At 34.8% G+C, this 17,360-nt stretch overlaps 1 protein-coding gene across 1 annotated transcript; it reads left to right on the top strand.

The window, feature by feature from the left end:
• Window positions 1-16,184: 16,184 nt before the first annotated feature.
• Window positions 16,185-16,496, top strand: KRTAP22-1 (keratin associated protein 22-1). Its single transcript, XM_037990876.2, has one exon. The coding sequence runs from the start codon at window positions 16,218-16,220 to the stop codon at window positions 16,362-16,364; it is 147 nt and encodes a 48-aa protein (XP_037846804.1). The 5' UTR covers window positions 16,185-16,217; the 3' UTR covers window positions 16,365-16,496.
• The last annotated feature ends 864 nt before the right edge of the window (window positions 16,497-17,360 follow it).

Below are 17,360 nucleotides of genomic sequence, written 5' to 3'. Positions count from 1 at the left end.
ACATAAAATATATTTAATAACATTTTAATTGAATATAGTAATTTATTTATACCAATTTTAGGTGATTTTCTAGGAACTTAGATAGCTTAGAGAAAGTCTGATCATGTTAATTCAATTACTTTTTAACTGAAAAGTAATTCAAAGTTATTTTTTGACTGACTTTGCACTGTGATAATCTGAGTCTACTGTTATTTCTGTATGGGAGTTTGAAATAATGTAGAGAATATGTCCACCAATACCAATATTTCAATCCAGCCAGTAGGGAATAAGATATTATAAAAATGTGTCCATTTCATAAAAATGAAGCTACCAAGACACTCACATAGAAAGAACATTCAAAAACACATACTGGATAAACAGATGACTGTGTTTGATCTGATCATTAGTATGAAAATATCCTATTTTATTAAGATACTTTTTTTTTTTACTTATTTGATATATTTATCAAAGGAAATGTGTTGGGAAATTTAAAAATTTTTGTATTTCATTCCTATGATTTCTAGAAGGGAGTTGATTAAAATACACAAGGTGTCCAATATCTTGTAGCCACTTCATTGCTACAGAAACTGTTACTAGATTCTACTCTCCATACTGCCTAAGATTATATAAAAAGATACATAAAAGTATTTTAGCTCAGAAACATCATCAGAATATCAAAAATCAATTGATAGATTACACATGGGAAAGTGGATAATGTCATCTCCCACACTCACTCTCTTAAAGACAAGAAAGCATATTTTTAATTAAAATCTGATACTACTCCCACTTTGCTTGTGCCTCAACTCTGGAAAATTATTATACTAATTGAATGAAGATAGTACTAATTCTAGAGTTACGCAAGGGAGCTCAGCATGTCAAGTCACAAAGAGAATAATCACTAGATATCTTGATAAAGGAAGAGACCTCTGTCTAATACATTGATAAAAGTAAGTATATCATCTTAAGCTCAGTGGGTAGTTACTTAGAATATAATTCTAATATTAATTAGAATATTAACCAATCAAAATATTGATTAGAATATTAACTAATCAATGCATACTTAATTTTGGAGGAAAAGGTGGAAAATTAGATTCCAACAAATAATTTATTTTGTAGTAATTCAGTACAAATTGAACATAAATTAGAATTCGACTCATTTGTATAAATAGAAAAGTATAATGCATTTTCCCAGAGTTGTATTTCTAAAAACACTAATTAGTTGAAATATTATAATCATCATGAGGGACAAAAGACACATTCAGTAAAAAAAAGAAAATGAATACCAAAGGAATAAAACTAATTTGCATGAAGAGAGAAGAAAAACTCATGAATCACCTTTTCTTGTGAAAGATTTTTTAAAATAATGAAACTACTGGAACCAAGAGTAAATAAGACTGTGACTAAGGAGAGTATTGTTTTGTAGTATAAGGAATGGTTATAGAATGCTAAAATGAAAGTTTACTTTGAGGCAGGATTACATGAGTGTGAACGTGAGATCTCCTCTCACTGAAACCCCCAACTGGATAAGGGGAGTCCAAACTGAGAGGCCAAACAAAACAAGTTTGCTTAATACTTCCGAAGCTTTATTTTATGGCTGAGAAACAACAAACTAAATAAAATCTTGCCAACGGCATGACACCTCTAGTGGATCCCACCCATTGTGTAGCATATAAAAGGCCCTCTGCCAGGGAAGTGTCCATACTTAAGTCACCTACACTGCTTCCTACCTAAGAACAACCTCAACAACAAACACCATGTGTGGAAGTTACTATGGAAACTAGTATGGCGGCCGTGGCTATGGGTGCTGTGGCTATGGAGGCCTGGGCTATAGCTATAGAGGCCTGGGCTGTGGCTATGGCTCCTACTGTGGCTGCGGCTTCCGCAGACTGGGCTGTGGCTATGGCTATGGCTCCCACTCCCTCTGTGGCTGTGGCTATGGATGAGGCTCTGGCTATGGCTCCAGCTTTGGCTACTACTATTGAGGATATCATGGGACACTCTCACCCTCTATCCTGTGACACTGGGATTCAACAATTACAAACTCCATGTGTTTGGAGCCTCATGCTAGGGTGATAATTCTCTCACATCATAGGTTTCTGATGTGACTTTGCTGAAGACTTTTCCTCTGATGTCTGGATCTACTCTCTGAAACTTTTATTTTCCTGAATATAACTCATGGAAAATGGGAGAATGTGAAACTCGTCCTGTGAATTCTTTTTTTTTTTTTTTGAGAGAAATCTTTTTTTTTTTTTTTTTTTTTTTTTTTTTTTTTTTTTTTTTGAGACGGAGTCTCGCTGTGTCGCCCAGGCTGGAGTGCAGTGGCGCGATCTCGGCTCACTGCAAGCTCCGCCTCCCGGGTTCACGCCATTCTCCCGCCTCAGCCTCCGAGTAGCTGGGACTACAGGCGCCCGCCACCTCGCCCGGCTAGTTTTTTGTATTTTTAGTAGAGACGGGGTTTCACCATGTTAGGCAGGATGGTCTCGATCTCCTGACCTCGTGATCCACCCGCCTCGGCCTCCCAAAGTGCTGGGATTACAGGCTTGAGCCACCGCGCCCGGCCATCCTGTGAATTCTTACATGGCCTTTCATTGGGATGACACAGATCCTGTCTTTCTTTATGCACAAGTCTTTTCTGTTTTCCTAATAAACTTGTTCAATCTAGAACAACAAATTTGGTTTTCTTTTCATTTAAAGCTCAGTATTTATCCTTTTTTCCCCAGGTTAATTAAATGAAACAATTTTCCTATTTGGGTGATATCTTCTTTTAACATATACTATTTTTTATATTTTTATACTTTACAAAAATGATTCTACCAAAAGATACTTACAGAAAAAACATTCTACCACATGACATCCTTGATTTGGGATAACAAGAAAATAACAACCTTGAAACTCTCAGTTCTCTGCTCTGGTAAGGCAATGATGACGTGTCATGGTGGGTTGTTGCTAGAATTTAAAAAGGTAATATTTGTCTATTTAGTTAAGCAGTGCCTAAAACCACTATATATTCCAAGTGTTATGATGCCAAAAACTTTATTTCTCTAAAGTCCTTTAGAATATGTGATCGCTGACACGATTCACCCCTTCTAATTTTTATTTGGAGCATATTTAAAGAAGAAGTTTTTAAATATTTTTAGAACAAGAGGTAAAGGAATTTAAATCGACCATGCATCCACCTAACTTTTACATGCCTTAAACTAGTTTAATTTTTTTGTAAAGGTAAAATCTTTTCTAACATATGTGTTTAAGTTTAAAGCTATTTGATGTGATTCTATACTTTTGTTTGTCTTGAGACTTTAAAATATAAATAGAGCCTCAGGAATATGTAAAACATATTAAAATTTTAACATTCATGGCATTGAAATCTCAAATGGAGGAAAAACAGATTTGTACAGAAATCATATTTGAAGAAATAATGTTTTAAAATATAAATTTGATAAAATACATACATTTACAGAGTCAAGAAGTTGTAAATCCCAATCAGAATAAAATCAAATGAAATTATGTCCGGATGTAACAAAATCAAGCTTCTAATAACAAAAAAAGTTTGAAAGTTGTACTAAAACATTATTTGTAGAAACAAATACATTACTGAGCATTTATCATGAGAAACAGTAGAGTCCAAGAGACAGTGGAAGATACAGCTGAAGTGCTGAGAGAAAAGAACCTCATATTTTATATTTAACAATAATATCCTCAGTAACAAAAGCAAAATAAAATTATTCTCAGATAAAGGAGTCCAGGAGACGTTTCTAAAAAATAAAAAATAAAACCCAAAATGCTAAAGAAAGTTTGTCAGGAAAATGGTGCTAAAGAGAAACTAGTAACTTCATGAATAAAGGAAAAGCAATAGAAAATTGTAAACAGTTGGGTAAATAGAATTTTTTTATTTTAAGTCCTTTAAAATTCATATATCTGTGGAAATTAAAAAGTTTTAATGTTGAATGAGGGGGTTTTAAGGTATGTTGCTATAATATATGGATGACAAGTGTAACAAAAAGAGATAAAGAACTTTTTGTAAGACTAATCTCTTTTAGCTAAAGTAGTAAAATATTAACCCTGAAAATATTGTAAAAGATTAGTTACATATATTGTAACCTCTGGATTAACCTCAAATACTAGGTTGATGCAAAAGTGATGGCAGTTTTTGCCATTGAAAGTAATGGCAAAAACTGAGATTACTTTTTCACCAACCTAAAAAGCCACCAGATAAATTAAAACATAATACTAAAACTATTAAAACACAAAATAAGTCAGTAAAGTGAGAAAAGAGAAACAGAAAATAGAAGCAAATAATAAAATGTTAAACCTAATTTTGATCATTGCAGTAATTACATAGCATGTAAATAGTCTAATAAACAATTTAAAGGCACAGATTGCCAAATTGCATAAAATTAGATCCATTTACATATCATGTATAAGAAAATCACCTCAAATATAAAAGTAAAAAACAGAGAACTAATAAAAAGCGGAAAAGATACAGAAAGCTACACTCGGCAAACAATAATGAAAATAAAGTGAGAATGACTGTCTTAATATCAGACAAATTATACTCAGGACACTGAAAAATGCCAGCAATAAAGAAGGATATTATATGACTATAAAAGGGTCATTTCACCCAGAATCCATAAAAATCCTTAATGTGTATGGACCTATCAAAAAAGCTAAAAAATACATGAAGCAAAAACTGATAGAATTAAAAGAAGAAACAGTCACATCTACAATTACATTGGAAACTCTAACTCTCTTTTCTAAGTAATCAATATGAGAAGTAGACAGATGTTCAACAAAAAAAATAAATAATTGAGCACCACCAACAACCAACTTGACATTAATTATATTTATAGAACACACTACCCTCATTATCTCAGCATACATATTCTTTTCAAGTGTACATAAAACATTCACCAAAATAACCTATTGTGTAAACAACCTATAGAAAATTTTAAAAATTAAGTAGAGTATGTTTTCAGACCCTTAAGAAATTAAGCTACAAATCAGTAACAGAAAAAAGACACATGTGCAGGTATGTTTACTGCAGCACTATTCACAACAATAAAGACTTGGAACCAACCCAAATGCCCATGCCCATCAATGTTAGACTGGATTAAGAAAATGTGGCACATATACACCATGGAATACTATGCAGCCATAAAAAAGAATGAGTTCATGTCCTTTATAGGGACATGGATGAAGCTGGAAACCATCATTTTCAGCAAACTAACACAAGAACAGAAAACCAAACACCGCATGTTCTCACCCATAAGTGGGAGTTGAACAATGAGAACATATGGGCACAGGGAGGGGAACATCAAAGACCAGGGCCTGTCAAGGGATAGGGGGCAAGAGGAAGAATACCATTAGGAGAAATACCTAATGTAGGTTGTGGGTTGATGGGTGCAAAAACCACCATGGCACATGTATACCATGTAACAACCCTGCATATTCTGCATATGTATCCCAGATCTTACAGTACATATATACACACACACACACATATATATACACTTTTATATATGTGTGTGTATATGTATAGAAAGACTCGACACAGATTAAGTTGCCAAGAGCGTGAGTTGCTCCACATGAATAAAACCCTGGACAAGTGAAAAAAAATTCCCAAATATTTGATAATAATCCGTGAGTCAAAGGGAGAATATCTAGAGATACTAAAAATATTTTGCACTGAAGGAAAATGAAAATAGAACATATTAAAATTTGTGAAATGCAAATAAAGCAGTGCTTAAAGGAAATTTTATTCATTAAATGTTTGTATTAGAAAAGAAAAAAGTTTTCAGATCAGTCATGCAAGCTTTTTCTAAAATAATTAATACTTTTTTAATGAAGGAAGGAATACAGGTAACATATGAAATCAGGATAATTTACAACAGAAAATAAGTGGAGAACATAAAGGAAACCAAAAGCTGAGTCTATAAAAAGTTCATTTAAGTTGAAAAACCTCTAGCAGGGCTGGCAAAGAAACAAAGAGAAAAGACACATCTTACCAAGAGTAAGAGAGTAAAAGAGGGGCATTACTGCAAATTCTAGTCATGAAAAGCATAGTCAGCAAGCACAAAGAGTAATATCTTGCCCGTAAATGCAACAACTGAGACAAAATGGATCGATTTTGTAATACGCAGAATGCGTTAAAACTTGCTCAAGAAGAAGTAGATCATCTGAATAGTAATTTGTAATTAAGAATTTTTTCAAAAAGAAAACTCTTGACCCATATGATTTCACTGGTGAACTCCACCAAATAAATAAGAAAGAAATAATACCAACTCTATGGAAACTCTCTAGAAAATAATAAATAAATAAATAAATAAATAAATAAATAAATAAATAAATAAGAAAGAGATAAAAAAGAAAAAGAAATAATTTTTTAAAAAAAGAAAACAGTTTTGTTTCCATTTTATGAAATCGGTATTATTCTAATACCAAATGTAGAAAATTGGATTTCAATAGTATTCCCACCATTCTCTAACTGATAAGGTTGATTCACTGTGCGTAAGCCATTTGTACAAACAATATGGTTTTTTGCTGGACAAGTGCTTGCTTTATGGGAGTCTAGAATTTTCCTCGTGCCTTTTTGATCCATCCCCAGGTAAAGCTCTGGGTGTTGAGTGTTGTACTGGGTTTTCGCAGGCAGAAACATTGCACATAGATTGTTTATTTTGCCGGGGAAAGAGTGAACTCTGGGTGGGAGAGACCGCAATCACGTGCATATCCATGGACAGAGGAGTGGCTTTTCCTTTTATAATATAGCTATGTATCCTTACTACTTTGTAATAAATCTTAGCCATGAGCACAGCTGTATCCATCCCATGAGTTTTTCTAGCAAATCTCCAAAAATGGGGTGGTCATGGGGACCCCCAACAAAATATGACCTTCTGAAAAAGGCAAAACTACAGGATATAGAAAAATCAATCATTGTCCGAATGTAGGGGTTTGGGGAGGGTAGCAGGAGAAATTCTAGGAAGATGGTGACGACACAGTTTTGTATTTTGATTATAATCGGTATACCATAATACTATGCATTTTTGTTGAAATTCACAAAATTGTACACCAAATAAATTTTTCTGTCTATAATTTTAAAATAATACTTAAAAAAGAATTGGGGAGACAGAGAACTTGATTGATGATGGTTTGCAGAAGAAAAATATACCTAATATTTACTAGACCTTAAGCATCGATTAAACTAATGGACAAATGTTATCTAATTTGGTGCTGAAAACTTACAGCAATGGAGAAATGATTCCCCTTTAACATAAAAGGAAATTTACAAGTATTACCATGCTTTTGGAAGGACAGAATTCTGGAACTGGTAGAGCAACTAAAGTAGAAACATTAAGATAAATATGTTAACAACAGGCAATTACAAGCTTTCTTAGAAATAAGCAAATTTAAAAGTCCAAAAATATAATAAATCATATTACATGTAATAAAATAGAAACCAAGTTTTATATTTGAGGTTAACCAAGTTTATTAAGAACACTGCAAACAGAATGATGTATAAAAATCATCAAGATAGGAACAGTGACTGCTTCACTCTGGTAAAAGAGATAAGTGGGTTCACAGGGAAAATATCATATTCTCCCAATTGTCATGAGGGAGAGCTTGGGAATAGATCATTTAGAATAGTAGATGCCGATAGGGGGCACCACATTGCAGGTCGTCAGTAAGTCACAATAGAAATCTATAGTGTATGATTATTCCATCCTAATGTGGTGGCACAGGAGCATGGGACTCAGGGCTGGTCAGTCTTGATGTCGCACGTATTGGAGATGAGTCTCCCATGGCGTCCTCAATACTAGTAGCCAAAGCCAGAGGCATAGTCAAAGTCGCATCCATAGTCACAGCCACAGAGGTAGCAAGAGCGATATCCATAGCCATAGCCATAACTACAGCCCAGTCTGCGGAAGCCACAGACCTAGCAGGAACCATAGCCACAGCCCAGGCCTCCGTAGTCACCGTCCAGGCCTCTGTAGCAACCGCCCAGGCCTCCGTAGCCACAGCACCCATAGCCACGGCCACCATAGTAGTTTCCGTAGTAGCTTTCACACATGGTGTTGGTTGTTCCTTGAGTAGGAAGGGGTGTAGTTGGCTTCAGTATAGACAATTGTCTCTGTAGAGTCCATTTATATGCCCAATGTGGATGTGACCAACCACAGGTTTCATGCCATTGGCTAATTTTGTGACTAATAGAATTAGTTTGTTGTTTCTCAACCATAAGAAAAAGACCTCATAGGTATTACGGAAACTCATTTTCTTGGCCACTCAGAACTCTCCTAAAACAGTTTCTGTGCCAATAATGAGAGGAGAAAATGACACATATAAGTCCCTGCATAACCCCACATATTCATTTTAACTTCTATAAACATAAATTATTTCAATAACACTTGCTGCAAGCCTTGTTTGCTTTGCTCTTGGCACAAAATAAAATCTATAATCTCTTCTTTGTCTTTCTACAGACAACAACGCTTGTTTTTAAACAATGAGTTGTGACTGTAACTTGTTTTAAGACATTTTTTTCTTTCTTCACTGTCTCAGCTGTCTCTTCTCCTATGAAAGAAAGTTGCAGTGTTCACTCATCTCTATAATTAACAAAAAGCCACCTTATTAAAATTTCTTGAAAAACTAGGCTGAGTTAGTTGCATCTACTCTGCACCTCTAGTTTTTTTATTGCCTTATTTTTATATCCCTAATTCTTATTCAGGACACACAGAAAATAGTTTCTTCCATGGATTCAAAATTTTTTCAGAGCCTTCCTCCAGAAATAATGACAATATTTAATCCTGTTTTATTGAGATTTATATCAATTGCCATTTTTCAATAATGCCACTTTTTTTTTTTACTGTTTAGAAAGTTTAGAACTTTTGCCAATTAGGTGTTTACGGGATTTGCTATCTCTGAAATATCAGTGCTTTCCAGAACTCAGTTTTGGTTTTGTTTTTTTGTAATTCTGCACAAATCAATGGGAGATCTCTTGGTATTTTGAGATATACAATGATCAGCTAATATTATGACTGAGTTATTTTCTTTAACTGTTTGATTTTACCAATGTATTAGACAACGGTATGCTCCTTTGTAAAGATAATGCAACGTTAAGTAAGTAATCTATTTTTAATCAGGCACATGATACTCTCTTGAATAACTATTGAAATATTTATGATCATCCATTTTGCTATGACAATTCAGGCTATTCTGAGACCCAACAAAGTCAAAAGAATTTGTTATTATCTCAAAACACTTAGAGTTTGTTTTGTACAGGATGCATGAAGGAGGTATGATTATGTAATGATCAGGATGCTGATACTTCAGGGATGTTCTGTGTTCAAAGACTGTTAATACATTTAATATAGATTCCAAATAGAGTCAAAAATGGGGAATTAACTTATGCAGCAGTGAAGAGGGTGCAAGAAAGGAAATCACTTATACTTCAATTAACCTTCCTTTAGAATTCAGGACACAAGATCCTTATAATCCATCAATTAGTCTGCCTTGATAAGTAATTCAAATTAGTCAAAAGAAAACAGTCTCAATATAGTAAAGTTGTTCCTATTAATACTCAGCTCAAACACATTTGCCATTCATCATGCATTTTAATACACTGTATATTTATTTTTATTGGCAACTGTATTTCTGTAAACTAGACTCATTATTATGGCTACATATTATTTCAGTCCCTCCACAATTGAGATTATAACTGTTAAGAAATCTCAATGATATCACATTAAATTTTTCCCTACAGAAAATTTTAGTTGCCTTAAATCTCATACTTTACACTCCATCAATCAGTATTCATTCAACTTAGAATTATTGTTAACCAGCATTAGTTGAAAACATTTAACAGCCATTTTTAGGCTTACAGACTGTATATTTTATGAATTAAAAGACCAAAAAGGTGTAAAACTAACCTTACATTAGTTAACAAAAGAATTATTCAGCAGATAGTTTTGTAACTGATTAAAATGACTGTAAAAGATACAATCTATCATATAACTCAATGTCCTCAATATAAAAATGTATAAGGCCAATTCTCTTTGAATTTATTTCAGGAATTATTTAACTCTTATGAAGAGCTGATATTTATTTTTATAATTGGAAAATTAGTACCTTATATACTATTGTATTGCTGTTTTCTTAATAGAGCAGTTTTCATTTCACAGCAAATTGACCAGAAAGTACAGACAATTCCCATATACTGACTCCATTCCTTCCCAACACCAAATATCCCCCATTATCCACATTCTGCACCACAGTGGTACATTTGTTACAACAGATGAATTTACAATGACACATCATCATCACTCAAAGTTCACAGTTTATATAAGGGTTAATCCTTAGTGTTTGACATTTCATGGCTTTTGACAAATGTATGACATGTATTCACCACTGTAGTATTATGAAGAATAGTTTCATTGCCCTAAACATTCTCTGTGTTCTATTTATATACTATAACATTCCATTAAACATATATATTTACTTCCTTGATGCTCTGAAATATCACGCATGCTTCAGTATATCCAATGAAAACAAATTAAACAAACTGATCTTTCCCTAAGAAAACCCCCTTGGGCTCCCCAGGGTACTTTCTTAATTCACTTTTCCTCTTCACAAGAAATTTCAAAAATGTATTTCTGAGATTACTGCTTCCATTTTCTTATCTCCTTTTCTCTCAATCTTTTGAACTTTTGACCCACCACTCCACTGAAAGTTTTCTTAGAAGTCTAGCCTGATCCAAATATGGTTTGTTTCTCTGTCTTCATTTTACTGAAGCTCTGAAACAATATTCAGGTCAGTGGAACCCTCTCTTCCTTATTGACAAATTCTGTATCTGTTCCACTGCACAATCTTGTTTGTCTCCAACCTCACCTTTTTCAGTAATTTTTTCTTCACAACTTGACTTCAATCTCAGAACTGTGTTATTCACCTTTCATGTTCTTTATCTTTGTCCTTTTATAGATGTAATCTAACATCACTAAGACAGAACCCATGATCTCTCCTGGCACCAAATGTTTTCTCTTCTGATATCTCAGTCTCATGGCACAACAGAAATCACATCACAGCCTTTTCCTGGAACGTATCTTTCATAGAATTCCCATTGCATTTAGAAAGAAATGTCTTCCAATACTCTATCCTACCTCTCGGACATCACTTCCTACCACTTTCCTTTTTATTTACCATGCTTCAAACACAGGCTCTTCAGTAACTCAGACCAAGTTGTTACCCTCCTTAATACTTTTACCTTTGTACTGCTGATTTCTCCTTCTGAAATTACCAGAAAGAATAACAGAATCCTTCATCTCATTCAGGTGTCAACTTAACTACCGTCGTCTTAGATCTGTTTTCTCTGACCACCCAATTTAAAATTGACTTCGTTGAGAAATGATTAAAAGTTTATTTAACTCATTGATTTTTACTGTTTTACAAATACTCATCACTATCAGAATTTACTGTATTTATTTCAGAATGTACTTGCCTATTATCTGTCTCTCACTGTCTGTCTCCCTCCCTGCCTGCCTCATTCAAGAGTGTAAGTTCCATGAGAATAGAGATCTTTGCCACCCTTTCCATTTCTACATTCCATATTCTTCAAATGAATGCCTAACTTGGAGCAGATTCATAATAGATATGGAGAATAAGTGGAAAAAAATCCGTAATGTGGAAGAGCTCCCTAAAATGAGACATCTAGTAGAGTATTTCCTTCTCATGTAAGGTCCATAAAAATAAACAGCACAGACTATATGATCACCCTTGAAAATGATGGGTATTGCTGAACAGGCAAAATCAAATTAGAAGTGTTAATACTTTTTCTTTACAATTGTTTGTATGCAAAAGATTTAGCAGATCTAGACATACGTTCTGATGGAACAAATCTTTATCCCAAGTAGCAGATCATTCTTTTTAAGGGTAAAACCATATGAAATAAATAGCTATGAAAATCAAAGAATCGATCTAAGCACTCACAATGAGCCTACTCTTCAAAAATAGTACTGCTGCAAAAGGAGGAAAGACTCTTCAACACATTTTTTTTTTCAAATTCTAAAATGTATAATATTTGAGAGCCATGAAATGCATAGAGCTACAGTAACTATATAAGTGATTATTAAAATCTAAAAAGAGGCAATATGTATTTGTCATGATAAAGTTAATTTAAAGAAAAAAATGCTGAAGGGACAAAAGTTTGTAAGAGATGAGATGGGGAAAAGGGATTGAGAAATTTTCCTAGAATTTGGAGAAAAGGCATAAAAAGATTGTGCCAAAAAAGTAAGAGATGTGCATAAAAGATTCTACATGTCTAATGTGTGAGCTGAAATTTTATAGAGTGGTAAGCATAAATTTAAAAAGCAGAGAAAAGTGGAATGAAAGATTTTTGTTGGGTAAAGGAGTGAAAAACAAAATGGTTCTTCAGATAATTTTAATTTAAGTCAATAACATTAAATGTCAGTAATAAGTAACCTTATCCTGGGAGTTAACTTTGCATTTAGTGGTTAAACAATCCCTGCAATTATCTAAAGTCAAGGAAAATAAATACTTTCTATGAATATGCAAAGAGACAACAAACAGGTGGGTATGAAATATCTCTTTGCCACACCTGCCAATGAGAAAGTTACTTCATTCGCTTTGCTTCTATTCAGCTCTAAAATGGGGAGTTTTTCTTTGTTTTTCTTGAAACAGAGTCTAGCTCTGTTGCCCAGGCTGGAGTGCAGTGGCACAATCTCGGCTCACTGCAACCTCTGCCTCCTGGGTTTAAGTGATTCTCATGCCTTACCCTCCCAAATAGCTGGGATTACAGGTGTGCATAACCCCGGCCCCCGGCCGATTTTTTGTATTTTTAATAGAGACCCTTTCACCATATTGGCCAGGCTGGTCTTGAACTCCTTGACCTCAAATGATCCACCCGTCTCCGCCTCCAAAAGTGCTGGGATTATGGGAAAATTTTAATGCATCATGAATTTATTCTGAGGCTCATTTGAGATGATGTACGTTAAAGACTTGGCACAGTGATTGCTCTATGCTAAATGGCTAATAAATGCTACTCAATTACGGTTATTTAGATTATAAATACAAATTATTTATGTAGAGTCGTGACATGAACTACATAGAACAAGTTTGACAGTAAATGATTTTTATATGCAAAGAATCAACCCATAAATGATGCACAGTTTTCTGCTCTGTTCATGCTCAGTTTTTTATGCTATTGAAGCAGTGATAACATGGGTTACGTTGAAACACTGTTAGGATAATATAAATAGGGAAAAAAGCTAAAAAGATAAATACTGGATACTAATGAAAAAAAATCAGGATGTCAATTCCAGATTGAAAAATCGTATTAGGGAAACAGAAAATAAGTTCCTGCACGAAAATCAAAAAGCAAGATCTATAACAGCATCTTCTTGATGAGAGACCATACAGAAGTTCATAGGGTGAATTTTACATTATTTTAATTTTCATGCATTAAATACAGAAAAGGAAGTTGAAAATATTAGATCCAGAGGGTACTGGGGTGATGGGGGGAAGAGGGGCAAATCTTCAGAAAAAAATCACATCAGAAACTTTTGATATAAGATAATCTTAATCCAACCCTAAGCTCAGAGCATGTGGGGTTAAGAATTGGTGAATCCCGATGTCACGGGATAGATGGTGAGAGCCTTCCATTATGTCCTCAATAGTAGTAGCCAAAGCCGGAGCCGGAGCCAGAGCCGCATCCATAGCCACAGCTGCGGAGGGAGCGGGAGCCATAACCATAGCCACAGCCACAGCAGGAGCCATAGCCACAGCCCAGGCCTCCGTAGCCACAGCACCCATAGCCACGGCCGCCATAGTGGTTTCCGTAGTAGCTGCCACACATGGTGATGGCTGTGGAGGTTTCCTTGGGTAGAAAGGAGTGTAGGTGACTTCAGTATGAATGCTTCCTGTAAAAGGCCTTTTATATGCCTCAGGATGGGAATGATCTAGCAGAGGTAGCATACCACTGGCTAATTTTTGACTAATATAATTAGTTTTTTTTTTCTCTCTCTCTCAATTGTAAGATAATGCTTCTGAGGTATTAAGGAGGCTTGTTGTTTTTGACCTCTCAATTTGGGCTCCCCTTGTGTGATTGAGGGCTCGGATGAAAGGACACCTCACACTCACATTCATACAATCCTGCCTCAAACTAGACTTGCATTTTAACCTTCTGTAGCCATTCTTTACATCAAGAAAGAAGACTTTTGTTAGTTTCACTCTTATTTGCTCTAGGCCCCAATTAATTTTACTCTTTTTTACACAACATTCCACAAAGAACAACTTTGACTTTTTAATATTTCTTCTCTCTTTATCCAAATAATACTTTTTTCAGGGATTTAGTGTCTTTTCTATACTAAAGCCATGATGTTGGTAATAATTTAACTAATTAAAAATTCTAGAATACCAAATCTGAGAAAAATTTGTTGTATTTTTCTACTTATACCAGTGAGTCTAATTTTTATTTATGTTCAAACTCTACTGAAAAACAAGCAAATGTACGTTATTCTCTTGATTTATAAAAGAATCAATAAATGACCAAGTCAATGGAATGGAACAGTGGTTTTATATTCTCTTTTAACTTCTTATCTTAAAATAATTTCTGGCATAGAGACAGTTGTCAAAACAGTACAGAAAATTTCCATATATCCATCATTCAACATCCCCTAATATTAATATATTTTATAACCATAATCCACTTATCAAACCAAAGAAATTAACTGTGTATGGTGTTCTCAACTAAACTGTGGACTTTATTTTACCATTTTTCTGTTTTTATTAACTTATTTTAAGTCCTAGGACCATCGTTCATTGCAGCACTATTCACATTTTTCTTTTAATGTTCTTTTTTTCTGTTCTTGAATCCAATTCACATTGCATTTGGTTTTTGTACCTCTCAGTAACCTCCAATTGCTCATGGTTCGTTGGTCTTTTCTTGACTTTTATGACCTTGACAGTTTTAGAGAGCCAGATATTTCGTGGAATATTCCCCAACTGAATCTGCCTGAGGTTTTCTCATATGTAGATTGAGGTTATAGATTTGGGAAGAGATGTGACTCTTGTCATGTGCCATCTCAGGGAGTCATGATGTTAATAAATCTTTGAGTAATTACAGAATTGTTTTAAAATTCAGGTTTCTAATAGAAGTCCTTTCCTTACTATGTACCCAGAATCAATGAAGTTAAAAATCAAAGTCTCTGCCATAGTTTGGGATCCTATATAAAATGATAGTTACATGTGAAGTATAAGCCAAAGTGAATGATATTGCTCCACAAAAAGTGATGATACACCTTGTCACTCAACATTTTACAAGTGAATGCTGCCACCATGACTTCTCTTACAAGCTTTTCATCCTTCCTCATCTCTTTGGGGCTACACTTTTATTCCCAAGTCTGCATATATGGAGTTAGGCTGAAGGGCGAAATTATTATTGGGTGAAATTGGGATTTTTAAGAAGTGGAAGCCATCTCACCTGTAATCCCAGCACTTTGGGAGGCCAAGGTGGGCAGATCACAAGGTCAGGAGATCAAGACCATCTCGCCAACATGGTGAAACCCATCTCTATTAAAAATACAGGTCGGGCATGGTGGTTCACGCCTGTAATCCCAGCATTTTGGAAGACTGAGGCAGGTGGATCACAAGATCAGGAGTTCGAGACCAGCCTGGCCAATATGGTGAAACCCCGTCTCTACTAAAAATACAAAAATTACCTGGGGGTGCTGGCGGGCGCCTGTAGTCCCAGCTACTTGGAAGGCTGGGGCAGAAGAATTGCTTGAACCTGGGAGGCAGAGGTTGCAGTGAGCTGAGATCATGCCACTGCACTCCAGCCCGGGTGGCAGAGCAAGATTCCATGTCAAACAATAAATAAATAAATAAATAAAAATGGAAGCCATATGGGTTACTCTTGGTTGCTGGTAATATAGTTTAAATTTGACATCTGGAATAAAACAAGTCATCAAAATAGGAGAAGAATCTCTTATTAAAAGTACATTATTTCATTACATTCAACATTCCTGAGAAGCAGCAATGTTGTCTTGGATGTATTGGTTACAAGGAATATTTTAGATGGCTTCAATGCTAATTAGTGTGCAATGTGAATCCACCAGTGCCTGTGGTTTGCCCCATATACCACTCATGAGGTATTTAAGGCCCTTATTATAAACTTAAAACTTTAAACTTAAAACTCCAGAATCTGACTGTGCTATACAACTGAGCCTACCTTTCTTGAAACTATGAGTTTTTATAACAACTTCCATTGTGGCCAGGGCTATGCCAAAGGAGGCCTGGGCTGCAGCTATGGCTGTGGTCATAGTGGCTATGGCTATGCCTTCTACTGCCCATGGTGCTATGAAAGATCTTGGTTTTCTGGCTGCTTCTGAGAAATTCAACATTGCTGATCTGTTTAGGCCATTGTCTTATAAGCTATGTTTTCTTCCCATGTTATTTATAATAACGACATTTTTTCTGTTCAAAGAGTGACAACTAAAATTTAGCCCACATTGCCATATCAGAATGTATTTGATCAGTTAGCTGGAAGTTCCAACAATTTAATCAAACAAAAACAGAACCTTTCATGTTGTGTTACTAGTATATGATTAAGTACAAATAATCTTAAGTATTTTCATTTGGGAAAATGTCTAAATTTATTTTTCATCAAAAGTAATCTATTTTGCAAAGCTACAGCATTTTCCTACCTATATTTATTTATCTAGACTACCTATGTTATTTGTGATTGTATGTGTGTCTTCATGAGCACGTGTGAGGTTGCTGACCCATTGGAAACTTATAGTTGATGATGTGGATGTGTTAGGTCTGACCAATAGCTATATTCAACCAGGACTTTAATAAAATGTGTTTTCATGGGCAGAGCCAAGTGGTACCAAAATTTACCTTGATCTATCAAAGCTTCATCTTCGGTATGTCCCATATTTGACTAAAATCATTGGCAAAAATAGCACCCCCTTTCTCATCACTTTATTCTATTTCACATACATTATATTTCTTGATACTTAGTTGCATTTTTGGCTCTAGATAGCTGTGGCTTTTTCTCTAAATGCTATATTATGACTGTTTCTTTTAACTCTGTCAAAATATACTCTTAAACTCATCCTATGCCTGGTGGCTGCATAGACAGCTCTTCCAAGTGTCATTCCCATGTGGCCAGAAAGAGTCCATCAAATTTAAGCATGTTTCTGCGAACCTTTTATCAATGTCATTATCTGCCACCTCAGGTAATACTTTGTTCATGAAAACACAAGTCTGATCCAAAATACAAGCTGAAAAGTATAGACTTCAGTTTGCCAGCCTTGGTCAAGTTAAGTAAAGCTGTTCTTTATTCACTCTACTTGTTATTTATCAGTTGACATTGATAAAAT

This window comes from Chlorocebus sabaeus, chromosome 2 (assembly GCF_047675955.1).
Source record: "Chlorocebus sabaeus isolate Y175 chromosome 2, mChlSab1.0.hap1, whole genome shotgun sequence".
Taxonomy (NCBI): Eukaryota; Metazoa; Chordata; class Mammalia; order Primates; family Cercopithecidae; genus Chlorocebus; species Chlorocebus sabaeus.
This window is presented reverse-complemented; position numbering and strand designations above follow the sequence as displayed.

What these genes read in the sequence shown, in the direction of transcription:
- KRTAP22-1 (XM_037990876.2), top strand. Translation starts at nt 16,218, where the DNA reads ATGAGTTTTTATAACAACTTCCATTGTGGCCAGGGCTATGCCAAAGGA.